This window comes from Myodes glareolus, chromosome 21 (assembly GCF_982192425.1).
Source record: "Myodes glareolus chromosome 21, mMyoGla1.1, whole genome shotgun sequence".
NCBI lineage: Eukaryota > Metazoa > Chordata > Mammalia > Rodentia > Cricetidae > Myodes > Myodes glareolus.
The window spans coordinates 56,625,849-56,648,172 of NC_142046.1; the positions used below are offsets into that span (position 1 = coordinate 56,625,849).

Here is a 22,324-nt window from a genome sequence, read left to right on the forward strand (position 1 = left end):
TGGAGAGGAAAGGGCTTATGTTTTATTTGGTTTATATTTCCACATTGTGATCCATTACTGAAGGGAGTCAAGGAAGGAGCTGAAAGAGGGCTGGAACCTGGAGGCAGGGGCTGATGCAGAGGCCATGGAGAGATGATGCTTACTTACTTGCTCCCCATGGCTCGCTCAACCCAAAGATGGTACCTCCCACATGGGCTGGGCATTCCCTCACCAATTAATTAAGAAAATGCCCATATGCTTGCCTGCAACCTAATCTTATGGAGGCATTTTCTTAATTGAGGTTCCCTCTTCTCAGAGGACTTTAGCTTGTGTCAAGTTGACATAAAACTATCCAGCACAATGGCAATAACAATTGCCCCATTAGGACAGCCAGAAATACCCATAGGTATTGCTGAATACCAGTCACTACAATTGAGAATCACCAGTAAGGTCCAGAGAGTCCTTAAATTGTGAAGAAATGAGAATTTGGAGTTCTGTGTCATGCCTTCTGCCTACTACAGAATAGCTCTGGGTTATCTCCAAGGAATAATATCAAGATAAAGGGAACACAGGGTGAATGCAATTGTGGAAATAAAGAAACTACATTGCTTTACTAGATTTTGAATCCCTATGCCATATTTAAAATGTCTTAGGAGTAACTGTGGTTCAATTGTTTTTTACTTCAGCTAAATTTATTGACAAACTTACTGTGTGGTAGATACTGTGTTATATAACAGAATTACAAAGACAATAAAGCATTGCTCTTAGTCTTCAATAAAGAAAAAGTTTTCTACTTTTATCTGTCTCATTTTATTTAACTTGTTCACTCACTTTGGTCTCTGTTGTATAAACACTGATTTCTCTGGTTTAAATTTCAAGGGTACCAAACTCATTGATGGTGCAGATGACAGACTGAATCTGGTTCTTGTGATCTCCTTACTCTAACTATTGACATTTCTTTTCCGTTTTTAGCCTCAAAAGAGCTATTCAAACATTCAGAGCCATTAGGTAAACTGGATAAACCCTTAACATTAAAACAAACAAACAAACAAAAACAAACCCACAGAATTGGCATTGCTGGCAAGCCTGGGAGTGATGGGCCTGAGTGTAACTCCAGCACTCAGGCGGCTGAGGCAGGGTAGTCATGGGATCAAGACCTCGTCACAGAAAACCAGTAAGACAGAAAGAAAGCAGGCATTTTAAATGTCACCAACAAGAAAGAACCCACATAACTACTGGATTTTGATTGCTTTTGTAAAGTCTGTAGTATTCATGATTTTGTCTTAATGTCAGAAGTTTCATTAGCAGATGGCACAGATATTGTGCCTTTGTGGCCTTTGAGCATTCAGTTTCTCTTATGGAGTCATGAAGAGTCATAGTCCCATCCCAGGTTCTCTTAAAGACTAGATGTCACTTTTAATGGTAGAGGTCTATTGACTGGCATTTATGAAGCAGGTAGTTTTCGTGGAACCAGCCAACCACATTGTGCTTTATGGCACAAGCAGATATGTAAGTCAGAGCCCTTTCAAAGTTGAATCTCCCATTAAGAAGCATTGTTAGCTCTACTGAATAACTCAGAGTCAAACTGTCCGTTGTTCTCTCTGTTCTCTTTAGTACCTGACCGTTCCCAGAGTGCCCAAATGACGAGCCGTTGCATGTCCATCCAGCATTAGCACTAGCAGTAGTTTCATAATGTTAGTTAATGGGAAATAAGAAGCTGTTGGGGACTGGAGAGAGATGGCTCAGTAGTCAGGAATCTTTCTGCACATCATGAGGACCAGAGTTCAGATCCCAGCACCCTTATAACAAACTGGGCATCTGGTATACACCTCATTTCTGAGTGCGGCAGAGTCAGGAGCCTCACCTGCGCCCCCTAGCTGCCACTGTAGCTGAGGGAATGTGAGCACCAGGTTCAGTGAGAAACCCAGTCTCAGAGGAATAGAGGAAGATACCCGACATCCTCTTTTGGCCTCCACATTCACACAGAAGCACATGTACCATACTCTGCTGGAGGGAGGCTTAAGAAGTCACTCCTCAAAGTGTTCCTATAGAAAATAGTTGATTTTCTTTTTAAAATCTGATTTACAGATTAAGGCCAAATGGGTACTTGGTATGTTAGATGTGGTGTTTTGTTTGTTGTTGCTCATTTTGTGATGATGGAGATTAAGGTCAGGCCTGTGCATGCTGGACTTTCCTACAACCTTAGTACTCAATGGCTGTTACTTCAGGCGTTGGTAATTCTACTTTGTTCTAAAGCTTTAGTAAACTCCTGGATAAATGGTCTATTTTATAGTTGGTTCTTTTCTCCTTTTTTTCTGGTCAACCATTCTCTGTCTCCTCCTCCCTTCCACCAAGTACTGGGTTTGAACCTAGACCCTTGTAGCATGCTAGGCAAGCACTCTACCACTGTGCCTCTCATCCCATTTTGTTCTTTCTTATAAATCTATGTAACTTTTTTTGCCCTTGTAGTCAAACTGTGACTAACAAATTAAATATATCTAATAAAGAGACCTCTGTGTTCAGCTGGCCCAGATTTAGCCCCGTAAGATAGAATTATTTAGTAGTTTCTGCAGTATCTTAAAGTTCCAGATAATGTTTGTGGGGCAGGTCAGCCATCATGTCCACATTCTTTTTACGTGTGACACCACTAATTTCACCCTTACCTTGTGTGTGTGTGTGTGTGTGTGTGCGCGTGTGCAACTCGTGTGTGCATGTGCACATATGTCTGTGTGTGTGGTGTGTGTGTGCGCACACACACATGTGTCCCTGTGTAGATACACATGTGCCAGTATGTGCATGTGGAGACCAGAGAGGTTCGCCTTGAGCATCATTTTAATTCACTCTGTACCTTAGTTTTTGAGACAAGGACTCTGACTGAACCTAGGTTTACCCTCTGTGCTAGGCCAGCGAACCAGCAAGCCCCAGAGACCTGCCTCTTTGCCCACACCCAACACTATGTTTACAAACAATTGTCCCCACCTAGCATTTACATGGGTATTGATGTTCTCCACTCAGATCCTTTTGCTTTTGTAGAACAAGCCCTTTAACCATTGAGCCATCTCTCTGGCCTCTCTTCATTTTTGAATGCTATATATCATACTACAAAACACAGTATTCCTGAATCTCTCCAGAGTTACGTTAAGTAAGTGATTTCAGAAACCATCCTGGAACCTCTCATTTTCTCTATCATAGAAGAACACATTAAAAATCCTGTGTATTCAGTAAATACACACAGAGACACAATTGGAAATCAGACTTAAAATGTGAAATTCATTTTCAGTTTAAGCAGAAAATGATTCCCCTGGCCATTAGTTTTCCTAATAGCCATTAGCAGCACACACGGGATAACTGTGGTGTAGAAAGCGTAAGTTTTATCATGTTCTATGCTTCTTTTTAATGACTGTGACATAGTAGGTATGTAGAAGTTGTTGGGTTAACACATATTGTAGTAAATATTTGTTGCTGTTCATTTATTCTTTTGATGTGCTATGACATGCTACATAAAGAGAACTTTCTTTTCAGATAATAAGCTGTAATAAATGTTTAAGGTGCTGCTATGTAAGTGTCTATCACATGTGACACACGTGTACAGATGAGTGTGGCCTCTAAATGATGAATATATAGCAATTTAAGAATTTTCTGGGGGCTGGAGAGATGGCTCAGTGGTTAAGAGCACTGGCTGCTCTTCCAGAGGTCCTGAGTTCAATTCCTAGCAACCACATGGTGGCTCACAACCATCTGTAATGAGATCTGGTGCCCTCTTCTGGTGTGCAGACATGCATGGAGACAGAATGTTGTATACATAATAAATAGATCTTTTTAAAAAAAGAATTTTCTGAAGGACATTGTGGTCCAGCTGTGCAAAGAAAGTCTTGTACTCTGAAACCACTTCCTTCTCTGGGCGTAGGCCTGCGCTGTTGGGAGCCACCTGGAGGCACAGGTGGTCCTGCAGTTTGGAGGTAGCCATGTGGGGCTGAGCACCCCTGCCTGCACCCTTGCCTGCACATGCTCAGACCAGCAGAATGGCATTAACCAATCAGGACAGCGTTCAAGCCGCTCCACCGTTTAAAAGCAGATGCCTCGGGACCCTACTTTCTCTCTCTAAGCTTTCTCTCGTCCCTGCTCTATCGTCCCTTCCCCCAATTTTCCTCAAGGGAATGCTCCAAATAAAGATGTGACCAGAGAAGGAATTCTCGTTTTTGGTGGGGTTCATTCCTGCTGGACGGGATGGCGCCCCGCAACTGGTGCCGAAACCCGGGACGCTGAGGGACCCTGACAACTACGCCGGGGGACCCTAAAAGCCCGGAAGAAAAAGCTAAAATCAGACACCAACACAGAGAGCCTTAAATTTCAAAACTCTGAGAACATGGAGCGGTGAATGACGTCGGTTAAAATCCCCAAAAAGGGGAGAAAAAAAAATGTAAAAAAAAATTTCAAAGGATAGGCCTAAATAAAAAAGAAAATACAAAAAAAAAAAAAAAAAAAAAAAAAAAAAAAAAAAAAATAAAAAAAAAAAATCAAAGTTAAGGTATCTAAAAAAAGGTACAAAAAGCAACGGAAAAGAAAAATCCCTTAAGTTCAGTGCAGGTGGAACTGAGAAAAAGCGAGGTTTACGGTTGGGAGATCCGCGGCTTCCTCCGTGCATACTCGCTGTTAGAGACTGGAGACAACAGTCTCATAGGGAGGCGAGTTTGATCGTGTTCTAAGGCTGCCTTTCCTATTCTTAAAGAGCCACAGAGCTTTTGGAGGTGATTTTCGCCTAATTTTGTTAAGAGAGCTCAGTCTCTGGCTCTCACGTACAAAAAACTTTAATTTTTGACTGAGAAAGACAAGCTGCTTGATCGTGCTGAGAATGCTGGCGGCAGCCGGCCCGCCTTTGAGCGGTAATGCCTGATTAGAAACACGGAAGTGGGCCAGGCACGGTGGTGCACACCTATGATCCCAGCTACTCAGGAGGGAGACGCAACCAGTTGCTGGCGGGGAGTTTGCTGGAGGCCTGCGAATAGCCAGGTCGCGGGCGGGCTAAAGTCCGTGTGACATCAGAGGCCTTCTGGCGGGGCTATGGTTTTTGGAGGACTTTTTCAGCACCTGAGCGGACTCGCCTGACTGAGGCGGAAGCTGCGTGGTGAACAGCGACGCCATAAAAGGCAGAGAGGAGCTAAATCGGCTCTGCGAAAAAACTATGTTTCCATAGCAACATGGGCGAGCGGGGAGATGAGTTCCCAGAGAACGGGGCTCTGCGCGCAGGCGGACCGGACAGGAAAAGCCCCCCCACGGGTGGGCGGATGCCCCCCCCTCGCCGGAGCTTGGCGGTGCAAATTCAATGCCTGAGGTGAGGCTGAGGTACAGTTCACAGTTACGGGATAACCGGCGAGCCCGCGCACGGCCCGGGGCGGAGCCATGCCTTTGGGCCATGCGGAGCGCACCACAATGGGCCTCAGAGGCGGGGCAACCGCGCCGTCCGCTGCTGCCGCCCTCAGTCAAGGTCGCCAAAAATTCAGTCAGATAAAAACATTTGTCGCCAAAAATTCAGTCAGATAAAAACATTTATCCCCTAAACAACGTCCCTTCGTCAGCAGGAAGTAGCCAGATCGATGCTACGCCCATTCTCCCTTAAAGAACTGGTCGTGATTATCATAATAAAGGCATGTTTACCTGGTTAACATATCCTAGGTAACAAAGAAAGGCGGACCTTTTGCCTGAGGCACCTGGTGAGATAAACAATGTTACCTAGAGGTTTTTCCATCTGAATAGGGGAGCTGGAGAGATGGCTCAGCGGTTAAGAGCACTGCCTGCTCTTCCAAAGGTCCTGAGTTCAATTCCCAGTGACAACTGCTTTGGTTTTTAAACAATAGAGGGGGACTACACTACCAGTGACAGCTTCCCCCAGAGAAAGGATTTCTCTTGCATTCTTTACACTTAATTTTTAATTCAAAATTTTGCTGGTACAGGCAAACAAGATTTGCTTTTTAAAGCAGAGACCTACAAGTCTCTAAGTTCAAAACCAGCCTACTTCCAGTACTGATTGTGCTGAATTTTTACACTGAGAGTTTTTAATACTCTTAAATGTTAATTTGGGAGGAGAGTTTTGTTTATGTTTTTCTAGGAATGCTGACATACATCTGGATGCCAGCGAGACCGACCAGAGAGATAAAGAAGATGACCCAGTGGATGCTGAGTGTCCTGCTGTAAAAGATTCGTGCGGAGACAGCAGAGATGACCTTCTGGGCGGTGTCAAGAGCAGCTGTTTCACACCATCGACTTGAGCAACACCCTGTGCAACCTCTTATCTCTTACTCTACTTTGCCTTTTCCTTCCTTAGGAATGGGTGGGAGCAGAGATATCCTTGGCATGCTGCGTCTAGGTGGGGACCAGATTGGAAAATAGTTTTGCCTTATTGCTCTTAAAGACAATAATTAGGGGGAGATGTTGGGAGCCACCTGGAGGCACAGGTGGTCCTGCAGTTTGGAGGTAGCCATGTGGGGCTGAGCACCCCTGCCTGCACCCTTGCCTGCACATGCTCAGACCAGCAGAATGGCATTAACCAATCAGGACAGCGTTCAAGCCGCTCCACCGTTTAAAAGCAGATGCCTCGGGACCCTACTTCCTCTCTCTAAGCTTTCTCTCGTCCCTGCTCTATCGTCCCTTCCCCCAATTTTCCTCAAGGGAATGCTCCAAATAAAGATGTGACCAGAGAAGGAATTCTCGTTTTTGGTGGGGTTCATTCCTGCTGGACGGGATGGCGCCCCGCACTGCGCTACTTTAATTTCTTGATGCATCGCAGGCGGATGTTCCTACAGGGTTCCCCAGAATCTCAGAGCTGCTTCCAGTCCTAGTCTGATTAGTAAGTCTCACCGGATGCCTCTGTCTACACCATGCTTCCTCCGTGCATACTATTCTACAGCGTCATCCACTTCATTTGCTCAGTAAAGCCAAGAATTTCTAGTCCCTTTACTTGGGTTAGCCATGGTTTTTAGCCCCTTGCCTTGCCCTTTCTGTTACCAGGAGCAGCAGGAGCTCACAGACCAGTACCACCAATGGGTTAAATTCTTTCCTCAAACATGTTTATGAGGGGCCACAGCTATGCTTTCTCCCCCGCTGCTTGCTAGTTCACTAATCAAATGTATGTTAGATTGATTATTGTAAAAGTATAAACCATAGAAAATTTGACAAGATAGATGTGTAAATTATCCTTCTGACAGAACTAATGATGCACTCCAAGCACCTTCTGTTTTCCAGTGCTTGGTGAGTGACTTCATTAAGTATGCAATGGCTGTTGGGTGGCTTCTCAGACAATGGTTCAGTTCCTTGTGGAATTGCATTATTACTAGAGGTGTGAAACCAGGCAGACAAGCTAGCTGTTGGGCGTCCTGCCGAGCTGCTAATGTGCTCCATCTTGTTGGAGCAGTTGTTTGCCGTCTTTTCAGGACAATTACATCCATAACCACAGGACACATTCAGTGAAGCTATATTACAGATAACCGTGGAGACCGGCGCTGGTGCTCCGCATCCCTGTCCCCGAGCTGCCACAACATGAGTAGCGCCTTCCACAACTTGTCTGTCAGTCTGTCTGTCAGGTTCACAGAGCAAATCTGGAAGCGTGGACTTGTAACTTGTCTAGGCTGTTATACTCGAATGCAGATGAGAAAGCTCAGCCGCAGCACAGTGCCGAGGTGATGATGATCCTGCTAGAGGTCTTCAGGTGGAGGCTGCTCCAGGAGTCTCTGGTTTCAGAGAGAGATCTCCAAACAGAAGCTTTCGCTTTGAACTTTAGGTTTCCCCCCACTAGACTTGGCTTCTTGTATTGTAACACCTCAAGGCTTTGTTGTTTCCTACGCCAGCCACAAATACCTTGCTTTCTGAAGCATCCTGCCGTTTGTTATTTGGATGGTGATTTGATGGTTTCTTAGAAAACTGGACCTGCAAGCTGCTCTGAGCCAAGCTGAAGTGGTATTTAAGGTTCCAAATGGCATGTGTTGTGATATATCGCTGCACCCTGATAAATGGGAATGCACTTTAGAGTGACAGGCCAGATACTTTTATGAAAGGCTTCCCATTTCTGTTGGCCAATTAAATCTCTGTTGATGACTCGGGTCATTACTGAACATTTGTGCAAAGTGGCCATTTGAATTCAGTTATTATAATAATGCATATGTTTGAGAAGAGCTTCATGCAAATAGCCGTAATGTAAACTAAAATCCCTATTTTGTCATGTTAGAATACACTGCTTTGCTTTCAGTGCCAAAGCAAGTTTGAACACCAGGATTCTTTTATCTGTCCTCACAAAAGTTTTAGGTAGAAAATGTTTTTTATTTAGTGCCTTTAAAAATCATTAACTCTGCTATTATTGTGATACTTTATTGCCTCAAATTTGTAAGACCTAAAATAAGGAAAAAATAAAACGAACAGTTCATAAGAGGAAATTAAATTTGAATTAAGCACCTGCTTTTGTGTATGCCAAAAAAAAATGTTTGGGTCTGGCAGAACAACGGCAAGAATGTAACTGTTATTTGGGGTACATGGGTTTATTTAAAGCACTTGGAAAAGAATTTTTGATTGGAGAGATTTATAGCTGGATCTTTCCCCCAGAACCATTGAGTCAGATTTTCTCATTTCTCTTAACTATACCCCTTAAAATATTTTAAAGAGCTATATTATCTGTCATTTTTGTCAGGTCTGCCCAACAGATTTGTTTTCTATGATATTTCTCTTCTGCAAGCTTCATTTTCTACAAAATTATGACTTGTTGGGAGTCATGACAAGGGGTAGGCTTTTGGATAAGCATGATCTTTTTCATCTTGTTATTTGTAAAGTGATCTCAGTCCTTGCTTCTTTCAATCTTTATTTCATAGTTTACAGAGAAAGGAGACAGTGTGGGCACAGACTTCCCCTGGGAATGCACTGGGCTTAATGAGCTTGATAGTCTGGTGGGCTCAATAAATCAAGTAAAGCAAAACATTTCTCATGTTTGAATAAAAGCATTTATCACACAGTGTTTGCTCACTCATGGTCACAAGATTGATTGGTTTCCAGCATTCAAGGTGTGGACTGAAGCCTTTCTGATTTTGTTTTCCAGTGGGCAAGTTACGAAAGCAGTGGCTGAAGGAAAGCATCTCTGATGTCGGCTTTGGGATGCTAAAGTCTGTCAAGCAATATGTGGACCCCAGTAACATCTTTGGAAACAGAAACCTTTTGTAACTCCATGTATATCATTATGAAAAATGTTACCTTTTTAAAGTCATCAGTTATGGTTATACCAGTAATCAAATATATCATGGACTGTATTTCAACTATGTTTGTTTGTTGGTTTCAAATAAGTCGGTTTTCGTTCTGTTTTTTCTACATCTCTAGATTGACAGATGGCGTTCCTAGGTCTCTCTCACTATAGGTATTTCAGTTTAGAACGAACTAACTGGTTGTCATTTCAGACTTTTGGCAGCACAAGGCTGCCCGATGAGGGTGCGGCCAGCAGTTTCACGTGCTCCTCTTGGTGAGCTGAGGGAGATTGTGTCATCTGCTTCTTGTCTGGCCTCTCTGTTGTGTCCTTTCTTAAACAACATTTCTCTAAAGCAGGCATCTAACAGAGATTCTGCTGGGGAGAGATTTGTGTGTGTGTTAAAAACGTCCTTTCCTGGGAGGAAGTTGTTACGGGAGGACACTCGGGACAGAGCCAGCAGTCACTAGCATTCTTCATCTGTATACGGTGCTCAGCCTAAGCTTTGCTTGAAGTGAATACAGAGTTGCACACTTAGATTACTCTGTAAGCAGACACGTTTTTGTCCTCTGTCTGTCTCTAGTTGTGTGTGCATTGTATTGGTATCACTGAGGGTGACCTGTCGTTCTGTCCTACGTCATCCATAACGTGCTTTGTAAGAACAGCTGCCTTACTACATGACGGGCAGGTTTCCCATGAAGTGAAGGCCGTGGTCCACCCTCCCGTCCTCCTGTGTTGCTGTCATGCTTGTTGCCAAGCTGCACAGGCAGCTGCAGCATGAACAAAAGGAAGGCTCCTCAACCTGCTGTCTCCAGTTTAAAAGAATTATTTGGCTAAAGAAACAGTCTCTAGTTGACTCTTGGATTTGAAAGCCTCTATAATTTCACAGACAACAATCTTTTTTCTAATTAGCCACAAATAGCCTGATAAATGTTTATGGAAAAATAGTTTCTGTTCAGTTCTTAATAATGGTTTAATGCCTTTTTGAATTACTGGTTTAACCTAAGTTTTAAAATGTATACCATAATCACAAGTTTGAAATATTCTATTTCTTAAATAAAAAGGAGAATATTAATCATATTTAGCAGACATTTTTACATTCAAAACTGGAATTTGAAATAAGTGGAACAATTGCTTTAAATCACTGTTGAGGTTCCTGATTCACATTGTGAGATGAGTTCTTTTCTTAATGCAATATCTAACTTTTGATAATTTTTTTAAATATTTAATCAGAAAATGTAAGTCAAAGTGCACACGATCCTTTAGAAGGACACACTGTCTGTCTATGTAGCAACAGCTCCAAGTATGTTGGGGCAGTTTGATACCTTTTATATCTAAGTAGCCTTAAACAGAGCAGTGAAAATTTAAAATTGACAAAACGATATTTTTAAGACTTCAAAATGATAAATAATTTTTAACTATTAAAATTGGCCTCAAACTAACAAATTTAAATCTGTAGGGAAAAATCAATATTAAGTATTAGTTTAACAACAAAAATCAATATTTATTTTTTGGAAGCTGCCTCTTTATTGATGATTTATTTTCAATTATAAAATTTCCATATCTTTGATTAAAGATTTCGATGGTTTGAAATAGCTGGACACTCAAAGAATTGCCTCTCGAATTGTAAGATTCTTTATAAAATGCATCTCTTCTTGAAGGTGATTCTCTGATTGGTGAATTGACATGTAACATTTAGTAAGATTCCAACCTCTCACTGGAAGTGTATACATGTTTCCAAGGAATTATTTTTAATAAACAGTTTTGTTAGCAGATTCAGTTCCTTGCATGTGGTTGTTAAAACCTTTCCCCCAGGGAGCTCAGATTTGCACAACCTGGGCAGTCTGTGCTGTGAGGTAACTGGGCAGTCTGTGCTGTGAGGTAACTGCCCTGAGGTTGCTGGGCTCCCCATCTGGCCTGAGCTCTGTGGAGGTTAGCATTAGCAGTCTTTGTTTCTTCTTCTCTCTGGATGCTTGATTCTATAGCGGTCACGACATTTTGTATCTGAAATAATCTCAAGAGGGATCATTTTGAAACACGAGAACTCTCATTAGTACTGTTTCACTGTCTGTAGGCCAGGAAACCTTCCCACCCACTTCTGGGAGGCGCCTCAGTGTAGACCCTGTCTTCAGAGGAGCACGAGTTTGCGAGGCTTGCCTTCTTCAGAAGTGTCTGCACGTGGCTCCATGGGCCCAGCCTGGAGAATACTGTTTTCTGAAGCATCTTAATGCATGGGTTGGTTTCCTCAAAAGCTGCGGCCTGTTTGACGCTCAGAAGCACCTAGCACTGACTCACCCTTTAAGTGAAGTTAGCCATATGTGTAATATTTTGCTTACATCTAATGAAATCACGTCACTTGGGATTTTAGTGGAAATGGAAACTTGCTGCTCGTGAGATTTAAATACTAAAGACTCAAATAGACAGGCTTTGCGCACCTTGGAGAAACTGTTGCCTTAATGTGTGGTGTGACATACAGTGGTGCATACGTGAGCTGAGTCTCATGTATGTCCTTTGAGACTCTTAGCTGGCTTGTGGAGGCCATATGTTTCCTGTGTCCAGCATTTCATCAGAGAATACAGGATTAAACTCTACTCTCTTCAGGAATGGGAGGTTGGTACTTGAAATGCTTACATATTATAGGAATATTGATCTAAGATTATTTATAAATCTGGAAGCCTTCTAGTATTCATATTTGTGTTGTTAGTTTATTTTGGAAAACAAAAGCTCAATAAAGGACAAGCTTCCATTGGTGTGTATATTATATCAGATATAAACACATGCAAGAACCCTCCCTTTTTCCCCTCCGGAATATTGTAACTAAGTGCTAATTTGCATATTTGAGAAAGCCTTTCTGCATGTTAATCCCAGAGATTTTCCTGTGTCGTGTTCTCTCATACAACTTCTAACTGTAAGCGATCAGAGAAGCTCCGAAGTCCTAACATGAAGTGTGTTGCTCCACATGGAGCTGGGTTTGGTGTCACTGTCAGAACACATGACGTAGAAAGGACCGCTTCACACTGTGTGACAGTGCTTGAGCAGCCAGCTCTGCCTGTGGGAGGTGTATCTCCAGTCTGAGGAGCGTGGAGACAGCCGTGGATAAATAGCGTTAGTAATCTTGAGAGGTTTCTCCCTCACTTAATCTTCAGTGATTTTTGACTTTACTCAGGGCTCCACTTGTGAAAGGGAGCGCAGTAGGAGCACAGCAGGTGCACAGGAGGAGCACAGCAGGTGCACAGGAGGAGCACAGCAGGTGCAGATTAGGACTGGAGACTCTGAGCTTCTGCCTGTGGCTTTGTCCGTTTTGGGGGTTTGGCTTGGCTCAGGTCTTTATGTTCCAATAGGAGCCATCTGCCTACAAATTCATTTAATTTTAATTCTTTCTCTTTACTGAAAAAAATATACAATGAGAAGAAAATCCAGAAAGTATAAAAGGTTTTCTTCAATTGTTGAAGTATGTGTCTGACGTGAAGGATGTAACCCAGCTTTCCATTCCTTAAGCCAAATAGTGTTCGTCTTCAGTGTGAAACTTAACTGTAAAAACTGCTTGTGTAATGTCAAGAGATTAGAAACATTATTAATAAAATGGACATGGCTTATGATTTTTTTAATCAAAAGGAGGTGTGAAGCTGTTTTTTAATTCTATTTGCATATGTTTTCAACTTTACTTTTTCACTTCCTATTTCCATAGATTTGAAAATAAAAAAATTGTAAGTCTGCTAATGTAGCATAATCTAGACAGCCTAACTATAACTGAATCCCTTTGGCTTTGTAGCTGAATATATCATAATTCGGTTGCATCAGTCTCCAGTTTTTTTCTTTTAATCAATATTAAACCTTTAGGTGGTGTTCAGAGCGTTCCCTTTCAAACCTGGAGGCCACAGTGAACATCCTCACATTCTCTGAATAAGTACAATCAGTTCCTTAATAGAGGGGGTAAAGATCACTGATGTGCACCACTCTCGAGCCAAAGAACTCTCGCAGAATTACACCTAGTTCTGTGAATAGGAAAAGACTTTTTGTTGTTGTTCCCAAAGGATATTGTTTTATTTTTAAAGAAGGAATAAGTAATACATTGTCTGGTGATTTTTTTTTTCTTTCTAGATACTAGGGGCTTACTTCCTGAGAGCAGAGAAGCAGGAAAAAGAAATTTTGAGCATAGATTGCTTGGCTCCACATGCCGTGTGGATGACATTGTTAGTGTTTCCCAGTAGCACGGCGCTCACCCTGCAGAGGTCTGGAATGCCTGGATCAGTGTAGTGTCTCTAAATGGGCTTTTACTGAGCAGTGACTTAAACACTGTCCTTTTAAAGCTCACAGTGCCTTCTTGGAATTTTTCTCTTTTCTTCCATGAAACAGTTTAAAATGAGAGAGGGCTTGTCTGTAAAGACAGAGGGTTTAGCAATTCAGGGTTCTTTCCAAGAACACATCAGAATTTGGTAATTGTATGTAGAAACACTATTCTGTGTTGGTTTGAGTTATCTATATTTTTAATCAGTTATATGCTTAACTTGGACTCAGACATCCAGTCAGTCGGTGGGATTTGTGTCTGCTTTTCCTTCCTGCTGCCCCAGCCTAGTAACCCTAAGATACGGCTTGGCAAGTCTTGAGACACCCACTGTATGCTTTTGGCTTTGTTTACACAGCTCCCTAGGGAAGCAGGGTTTCTAGACCTTATGCTCCCTTTCTCTCTCTCTCTCTCTCTCTCTCTCTCTCTCTCTCTCTCTCTCTCTCTGTGTGTGTGTGTGTGTGTGTGTGTGTGTGTGATGGTGCCTTGGGAATAATGTGTATTTTGTTCCTGGGCAATAATAAATCCTGTGAGAAGTAGGTGTGTTCTATACAGCTTTGTTGGTTTTTTTTTTCAGAGCCTGTGAAATAATTTGCTCTGATACAACTTAACTTGAATAATATCTTATCCTGAGTCTTCCTCCATGGCAGTACATGTTTCTGCCAATACTGTAGTCATCTTTGGGGAATTACATGTGGGTAAAATGTATATGTCAGCCATTATACCACTGTAACTAATGCATAGGCAACAATTCTTCCCTTCACATTTAGAGTCTAAAAGTGGCTAGGAGGTGGGAGGTAGCCTTTCTGAGAGGTTCTGGTAGAGCTTGTCAAGGTCACACTGAGCCATGCCATTTGTTTCCACAAGGGCTCAAGTCATAATCCATATCTCATGCTGTAGTGTCTGTTCAGAATTTCCTTTTATTGGTTTTTCATAGACTGTATTGTTTTAGAACAAAAATGCCCATGTGTAATTTTTTTAAAGATATGCTGGGAACAAATAAAACATTTCTAAAACCAATCATTATTTACTGAACTTTTATTTCCTCGTGATCTCATTTAAATCTTGCCAATAGCATCCTCTCAGAAATATTTCAGTGGTTGCCAGCACTGGATACGCTTCCAGAAGACCCAGGTTTGATTCCCGGTACATAGAGCTCACAACTGTCTCCAGCTCCTGTTCCAGGAACCTGATGCTTTCTTCTGGCTCCCATGGGCACTACATGCATATGGTACACAGACATACATGCAGATAAAATACCTACATACATAAAATAGGAAAAAAAATAGGGGGAAAACAACTAATAAAGATTCAGCATCAACCTTGGGGTTTCATGCATGTAATCTGTACATCCACGAGTGTACCTAGACACGTGAACATGTGTACATTGTATATACACATGTGGACAAAACTCAGAAAAGGCAACCTAATTCATTTTTAATGCACTAAATGTAACTAGATCAGCAGGCACATTGCTGCCACTCTGGCGGGGGCTGGGGGAGGGTCTTATAGTTAGACCTCAACACCTGAGACTGAAAACATCAAATGGCCGCAGGCTGTCCGGACTGAAGCTAGAATTTCTGGGAAGAGAGAATTTAATTGAGAAAGTGCCCCAACCAGATTGACCTGTGGGCAAAATGGGTACATTTTGCTCTGGGAGGATTTCAGTTAACTGTGGGTGTTTCCACCCCTAGGCTGATGGTTCTGTATTCTGTAAGAGAGCAGGCTGAGCAAACCAAGGGAATCAAGGCAGTAAGCAGCATTCTCTGATAGCCTCTGCATCTCCTGCTTCCAGTTCCTGCCCTAATCTCCCTCCGTGAAGGACTGTGATGTGGAGCTGTAAACTAAAATAAAACCCTTTCCAAACTGCTTCTGGTTGTGTTATTACAGTTATGGTAACCCATATCCAGCACACATCTCCTGTAAACAAGGCATCCTCATGCAGAGCCAAACCTCTCATGACAGTTCTGTGGTGGTTCCTGTAATCCAGTCGTGTCACCCCCTAAGGAGCGAGTGTCACTGCAGATGAGCCACCTCTGCTTTCCTCAGTACTCCTGGTTTCTAGCAGTCTGCCTCTGGTGAATGGGTGTGAGTTTGGCCACGTGCACCACCCATGCTATAGCAGAAACCACATTCAAAGAGATGTCTTGAACAGTCCGAATCCTTTGGCATGGCTAGCACTGTGTGTGTCGGGGATGGGAGGTAGTGGGGACTGAGAAACCACGTTCCCTGGCTGGCCTCAAACACACAGAGATCCACGTGCCTCTACTTTCTGAGTGCTGGCGTTAAAGGTGTATGCCACCATGCTCACCCCACCCCAACCCACACTCTCTTTATTTTTTTAATCTCTGTTTTTCACCTCAGTCACTCATCTAAAGTTATCTTGGATTTCAAGATGAATAAACACCTTTTTGGTGAGATTCCAAAACTCCCCTGATCAACAGCAGCCGGTTTCCCAGACCACATGACCTGTGGTGAGAGCCACCACGCTGCTGGTGGAGTTGCACCTTAGAGGAGCAATCACAGTCGCTCCCCTCAGTGGATGGCCTTGTCATCTTCTCCAAACTCTGTGTAGAATCATGAAAGAAAATGACCCACTGCCCAGAATACCACCTGCTCTGTTTGTTAATCTCTGTAATGGAGACTGCTCTTACGTTTTCTTGCTGCCCAGACCCAAATAATCACACAAAGATTATATTAATTACAACACTGTTTGGCCAATGGCTCAGGCGTATTCCTAGTCAGCTCTTACATCTTAAATTAGCCTATTTCTATTAATCTGTGTATCGCACGAGGCTGTACCTTACTGGTAAGGTTTTGGCATCTTTCTCCTTCCACAGCTACATGGCGTCTCCCTGACTTCACCTTCTTTCCTCCTGCATTGTTTAGTTTTCTCGCTTAACTGTATTCTGCCCTGCCTTAGGCCAAAGCATCTTCTTTATTAACCAACGGTAATAAGACATTTTTATAGCATACAGAGGGGGAATCCCACATCAAAACTCCAAACCTCTTCATTAAAACCTCATTATCCCCATGAGGGTCAACTTGAGGTCACACTTTCCTTTACTTGGTATTCCCAGCTTGGCCATGCCAATTACATGTTTTTCCTGAACTTCACCACTCTTGGTTTATTAACATATTGTGGGTGACTGAGCCTAGATCGTTGTGACACCCGTAGTTGGAGCTTTTGCCTTAAAGTTCTGGTATGATAGCATGCTCAGACTCTGTGTATTTGGAGATCCAGGGCTGACTAGTAGCATGAGACACGGGTTTTACATTAACAAGTAAGGCTTCAGAAATAGATCATTCCCTTTGTAAGAAAAGTGTTTTCAGTACTGTTGTGTATGTGTGAGGATCACGGAACAGCACTTTGTGCATCGTCTGTCAATCAAATAACACGTAAGGGAAGGGGTTAGCATTGCAAAGTCACTTTAGAATTAAGAAACAGCATTTCTTAGCCCACATAAGCACCACAACACATGCACACTTGCACTCAAATGCACTCTAAATAAAAAAAAATGTAAAAATTCTTTAAACATACATGTTAAAAATAAAATACAGCAAACACTCCAGAGAAATTACAAGTGCCCCCCCCCCAAGCTTCTCCAGGCCACAGCTCCTGGCTCCTGGGGATTTGCTGTTGCTGAAGCCAGTGATGCTTCTCGAGAGAGCCAGGGTACGGCCGGAGACAATTGCCCTGATTGAGCTTTATTCTGTCACTTGGTGGCAGAACAGTCAGAATTTCCTGGCTGCCACGCTACCAGGAAATCCTAACTACCCAGCTGCCTGGGATAAAAGCATCTCTGAAAAGCTTTTTATGTTCTAAAAATGAGGCCATGCACACACACACACACCACAAACAGCACCTGCATAAACAAACTAGTCAAGTAGAAGCAGAGCGGTTTGCAGACGGGAATCTGGAAAATGTTTGCTTTTTAGTGACTAACGTTACTTACTCGATATTTTTTTTCCAAAAAAAGTTAAGAGGAAATAGGGAAAATAATGTTGATTTTTTTGAAAACACAATTTCAGTTCATTTACTTTCCAGTTTTTACGGGGCTACGGAGATTGAGAGGCACCCAGAGCTACTGTCGCAACAGTTGTTATCAAAGAACATTTCTGAGACCGGGAATGTGCTATGGTGCCATTCCGAAGAGGTCACTCAACCACTGATTCTCCTCTGGTGTGGGATCAAACTAACCCTGCCAAATGACAGCAGATCCTTATTACAGTTGCCTTAACCCCAGAGTAAACCAGCTTGTCTTTTCTAGTGGAATGGAAGCATCCAGGAGGTCAATCTGCTGAGGCATGAGGAATCTGCATGTCATATCTGTGTGGCTAAAATATCCCCAAAGGGGAAAAACCATCCTCACGTTATGTCAGGGGCGTTCTGTCTGCTGATAGACAGTGGTTAGGTTGAACCTAAGAAACTGCTGAATTTGTAGGTAGGAAATTCAAAATCAGCAATCATCTGTGGTAGAGCCTGATATTGTTGCTTTTTCTAAACCAGGTCAAATTGGGGTTGCATTTATGAGAAGACAGAGACGAAAGCCTGAAAAATAATTATTCTGGTAGGATTCAGAAAAAAAATAAATTGATTAGAATGAGCAGGAATCTCAGTGGGAAGCAGAAAAACTAGCAGTCATAGATTGAAACAAACAAGGAGTCTATGAGCTTACATTCCAGGACTGACTTGTTTATCAGTTGTAGGAACAGAGGGGTTTTTTTGGACAGGGTAATGATAAATGAAGTAAAATTCTATGTATCTAGGTTGCCAAAACAAGGAAACTATAACATACCCCAAATTGGGCAGCCCAAGGAAATAATTAATAATTGAGTTCTCCATGACCCACAGGGCCAACTAAACAGGGCTCACTGTGGCAAACAGAGACTGAAGAGACAATCAGCCTCCATGGGTCTGTGCTAGGTCCTCTCGAATGTTATGGTTGTATAGCTTGGTTTCTTTTTTGTAGGGCTGCTAACACTGGGAGTGAGGACTGTCTCTGACTCTTTCGCCTGCTTTTGGGACCCTTTTCCTCCTATTGGGTCATCCAGCCTCAATCTAAAGGAATGCGCCTAGTGTTACTGTAACCTGTCATGCTGAGTTCAGTTGATATCCCTGGGAGGCCTGTTCTCTTCTGGAGGGATGTGGAGGAGGAGTGGATCTGGGGGAGAAGGGAGGTGGGAGTTGGTAACTGGGAGGAGGGAAGAGGAAACTGATATTTTTATAAGAGAATAAAAAATTAACTGAGTTCTCTGGTTACCGCTGATCGCAGTTGTTGTGAGAGATAAGTGAAAATAAAGTATTAAAAAAGCAGCAGCAATATAATTAGTTCATAAATTCAAATTCTTAACTCAAGGAAATAAGACATCACAGGGTTTTTCTCTTATAATACTTTTTGTAGTATTTATTCATGTTGTAGTTTGTTACATGATTCTACTGAATCTTGCACACTAGCAAAACCATTTGTTGCCTAGGGAACTTAATCTGGACAAAATACTATATTAGAAAACTCTGACAAATACTCTAAATTCTCTACAAAAACATGGGAGTAGTGCAAAGAGAAGACACAATCCCTGGGATGATTCCTAAAAGACATTACAGTTTACTAGGTCCCGAACTTTCTGGTCCTGATAATATAAGTACAAATACGCCCAAGATACATCAGACCAAAAAGTTAAAAACATGATAGACACACCTTTCTCCGTTCCTACACTTGATGGGTAATCTAAAAGGGCAGGTTACAGTTCATCGTGTTTGTATTACACTAAAATGTACAAAGTCTCACAAATAGCAAAACTAGATACAGGTAAAATTGAAAATTTACACAAAAGTCATAAAAGTCATTGTCAGCCTTAATCAATTACACATTCCATCCAATGATCTCATAAATCAGAGCCCGTAATTTTCTCGACTCATACGTGACTGTATTCTTCCCAATGTGCATTCTCTCTTCCTCTAAAGGCTGTTCTATAACAGCAGGGATGTTTCTGCCATAAAGTTCACAGTGCTCTAGAAATTGGACACATTCTTGAATAACAGTGTCCCTCAGCATGATTGTATGTTTTGACATGTTTTCTAGCAAGGACAGGAAGCACCTTTTGGCATAATACCACGTGTCAGTTCCTAGCTTTTTATGGTAAGGCTCCAGGCTCTTGATTACCCTGGAGATACCAAAGTCATAGTTTCCTTTGGCACAATAGAGGGTTCCTATCACCAAGTTCACAATGCAGAGGTGGTAGATTTTCTTGTCTGGGTCATCATAGGAGAGTTGTTCTTCCTCCTTCTCAATCTTCCTCATCAGCTCCTCGGCTTCCTCATTCTGACTTGTCATGATGTAGGAGACACAGAGGTTGGCTAGGACAATGGCGCTGACGCTCAGGATGTTGTCGTAGTTCTTCTTGACGATGGGCTCATAGAAGCCAATGGCCTCTTTGTACTTGTTTTCCTGCATGAAGAGAACGTGGGCCACATTCAGCTTCCACACATCATGGTCATTGCAGAATTCCACAGATTTGCGGAAGATCTTCTCCACCATGGGATAGTTTTCAAAGTTCCAGTAGATTTTTGCCTGGGCCATCAGGACAGGGATATACTTCTCCAGAGTTTCATCGTATTCATTCACCGCCTTTTTGGCAGATTCATCATCTCTGTTGTGTCTTGCTTCCTGCACTTGTATGGTGAGTCTCCTGAGCTGCTCAGTCAGCATGCCAGCTAGCCCGTCCAGCTTTATGAAAGCCTCTTCAGGAGCCGTCTGGCAAGTGATCATGGCATCCAAGAAGTCATAGAGATAGGGCGTGAGGAACTTGTACGTCAAATGGGCATTCTCTGCCAGGACATCAGCTGCCAGGTCAAAGTACTCGTATTTACAGTAGAGCAGCAGCAGGTTGCCGAAGGTCTCTGGGGGAAACGGGTTCTGCTGGAGCAGGAACTGGAGCTTCTCAAACCCCTCCGTAGGTCTGGCATCCATGTTCATCAGAGCCTGGTTGTGCAGGGTCACAGGGTCCAACTCTTCCTCGGCCCTGGGCGGCATATCAGTGAGGGCTTCCTGGGCCGCCTCATAGTTTCTCAGTTGGTACTCTATGGCTGCCTTGAGGTTGAAGGCTTCGACCAGTGCCGTCTGGTGAAGGACTAAGGTGTTGCCAACACTTCGGACATCAATGCCTTCGGTGGTCATGCCCACACCTAGCTCTGGGTGCTGACGGATGCCTCGCTCAATGATATCAGCGATGTGCTTCAGAGCAGGGGCATACTGACGACTGCTGTAATATGCCAAAGCCAGGTTGTAGGAAAGGTCAGGCTGGTAGCCAGAGGCCTGCAGGGCCGCTAAGAACTTAGAGCAGGCAGCTTCGTAGTGTCCCTCCTTGTAGAGCAGACAGCCCAGGTTGATCTGGCCATCATAATCATTCTCCCCTCCACTGTCCTCCCCACCTTCCCCACTCAGTAGCTGCTCCACCAGGCTCCTGGCTCCTGGCAGGTCGCCCTCGCTGTACTTGATGGCAGCCTGGAGACGAAGGACGCGAGTCTGATAGGCGGGGTTGTCCAGAAGGAAGGCGACCCGCGTGGCCTCGGGATACAGGCAGGCCTTGTAGAGCGCCTGGGCCTGGTACAGGCGGTACTGCTCGAGTTCCGGGTGCATCTGGCTCAGCTGCTCATAGCACTCTGCAGCGAGCTCGAACTCCTGCAGGCGGTAGTAGCAGTAGGCGAGCAGCGACAGCCCGGCGCGGCTGCGGGGGCTCCTCTGCAGCTCGGCGGCCAGCAGCTGCGCCGCCTCTGAGTAGCGGGAGTCGCGGATGAGCCGGTAGACCACGGCCGTGAACTCACCGTCCGGGATCTGCGAGCTGCTCAGCCCCGCCATCTTCACCCAGATTGTTGTGCATCCTCGTTTCCAAGGCAATAGGCCAACCGGAAACGGAAGTTGTTCAGAAACTACTTTGCTGCAGAAGTATCATGTTGTGAATAACAGCGACCTGCCGGCGCTGTTTTAGCAACTTCTGGCTCATTTTTGAAACACTATGGTGTGTGGAGAGGCAGTGGGGCCTGAACAGGAAACTTCCCTGTACGTTTCAGACAGCGCCACTGCACATCCCACCAAGCACCGGGTTCTCGTTCGCGCTACATTCTGGGAGATGTAGTTTCTCCTGTTTGACGTGTTTCGGGGTTTGGGTGTCTCTGCCTGTTCTGTAGGATAGGGCTTCTGTACCTGTTTCTATGCTCCGCCTGCTTCCTTTTGAAGGTGAAGTAAAGTTTGCGGGTGAAGGTCCGTTGCGATGCCGATAGTTAGCTGTTCCGTGACGTGTCGAGCCGCTTAGCGATGGTGACGCGCGTCATCACTGGAATTCGGTAATTGAGTATATTCTCTCCAGCTGCTCTAAAGTCCACTCTCTGAGAACGTTAGCAAGCATGGACTGGCGTGTTTCGTTCATTTTCTTCGAGGGAGGGCAAAGAAGTGTCTGCATTGTGACTGACTCTGCTTTAGATTTAAGTATCCCTCACCCCCTTTCTCTTAGATGACAACTGTTAAGAATGTAAATTGTTGCTTGAATTGCTGAAACGTGGCTTTGGTCTTTTCCTTCTCCAAGGAAAAACATCAAAACTAACATTTCCTCCTCTTCTGTTTTACTTTTCTAATCCTCTAAAGTTTAGAAGTTAGAGTCTAAACTCTACCAAACATTATGGCATGTTTGTCAGAGACGTAGTCAGTTTACTTCTCAAGCTTGTAATGGTGTTGGGTATGACTGAGCTGGTTAAAATTTGGATTTTTTTTAATATAAAATAGGAACACATTGCCAACTCCTTTCCTATACACATACTCTTAATTTGAACATCTCTAGGCAGATATCAT

At 43.4% G+C, this 22,324-nt stretch overlaps 2 protein-coding genes across 3 annotated transcripts in view; one reads left to right on the forward strand and one right to left on the reverse strand.

Moving 5' to 3' along the window:
* Agps (alkylglycerone phosphate synthase) overlaps window positions 1–12,807 on the forward strand; it is a 94,061-nt gene extending 81,254 nt beyond the window's left edge. For both annotated transcript variants that reach the window (XM_085680936.2, XM_087900068.1), the window contains one exon: window positions 9,056–12,807. In XM_085680936.2, the coding sequence (XP_085537062.2) occupies window positions 9,056–9,177 (122 nt within the window). In that variant the 3' untranslated portion in view covers window positions 9,178–12,807. The remainder of the gene's footprint in view (window positions 1–9,055) is intronic.
* Window positions 12,808–18,857: 6,050 nt separating this feature from the next.
* On the reverse strand, window positions 18,858–21,762 carry LOC125394887 (intraflagellar transport protein 70B). The gene has a single exon (XM_087900069.1). The coding sequence runs from the start codon at window positions 21,335–21,337 to the stop codon at window positions 19,343–19,345; it is 1,995 nt and encodes a 664-aa protein (XP_087756195.1). The 5' UTR covers window positions 21,338–21,762; the 3' UTR covers window positions 18,858–19,342.
* Between the last annotated feature and the right edge of the window lie 562 nt (window positions 21,763–22,324).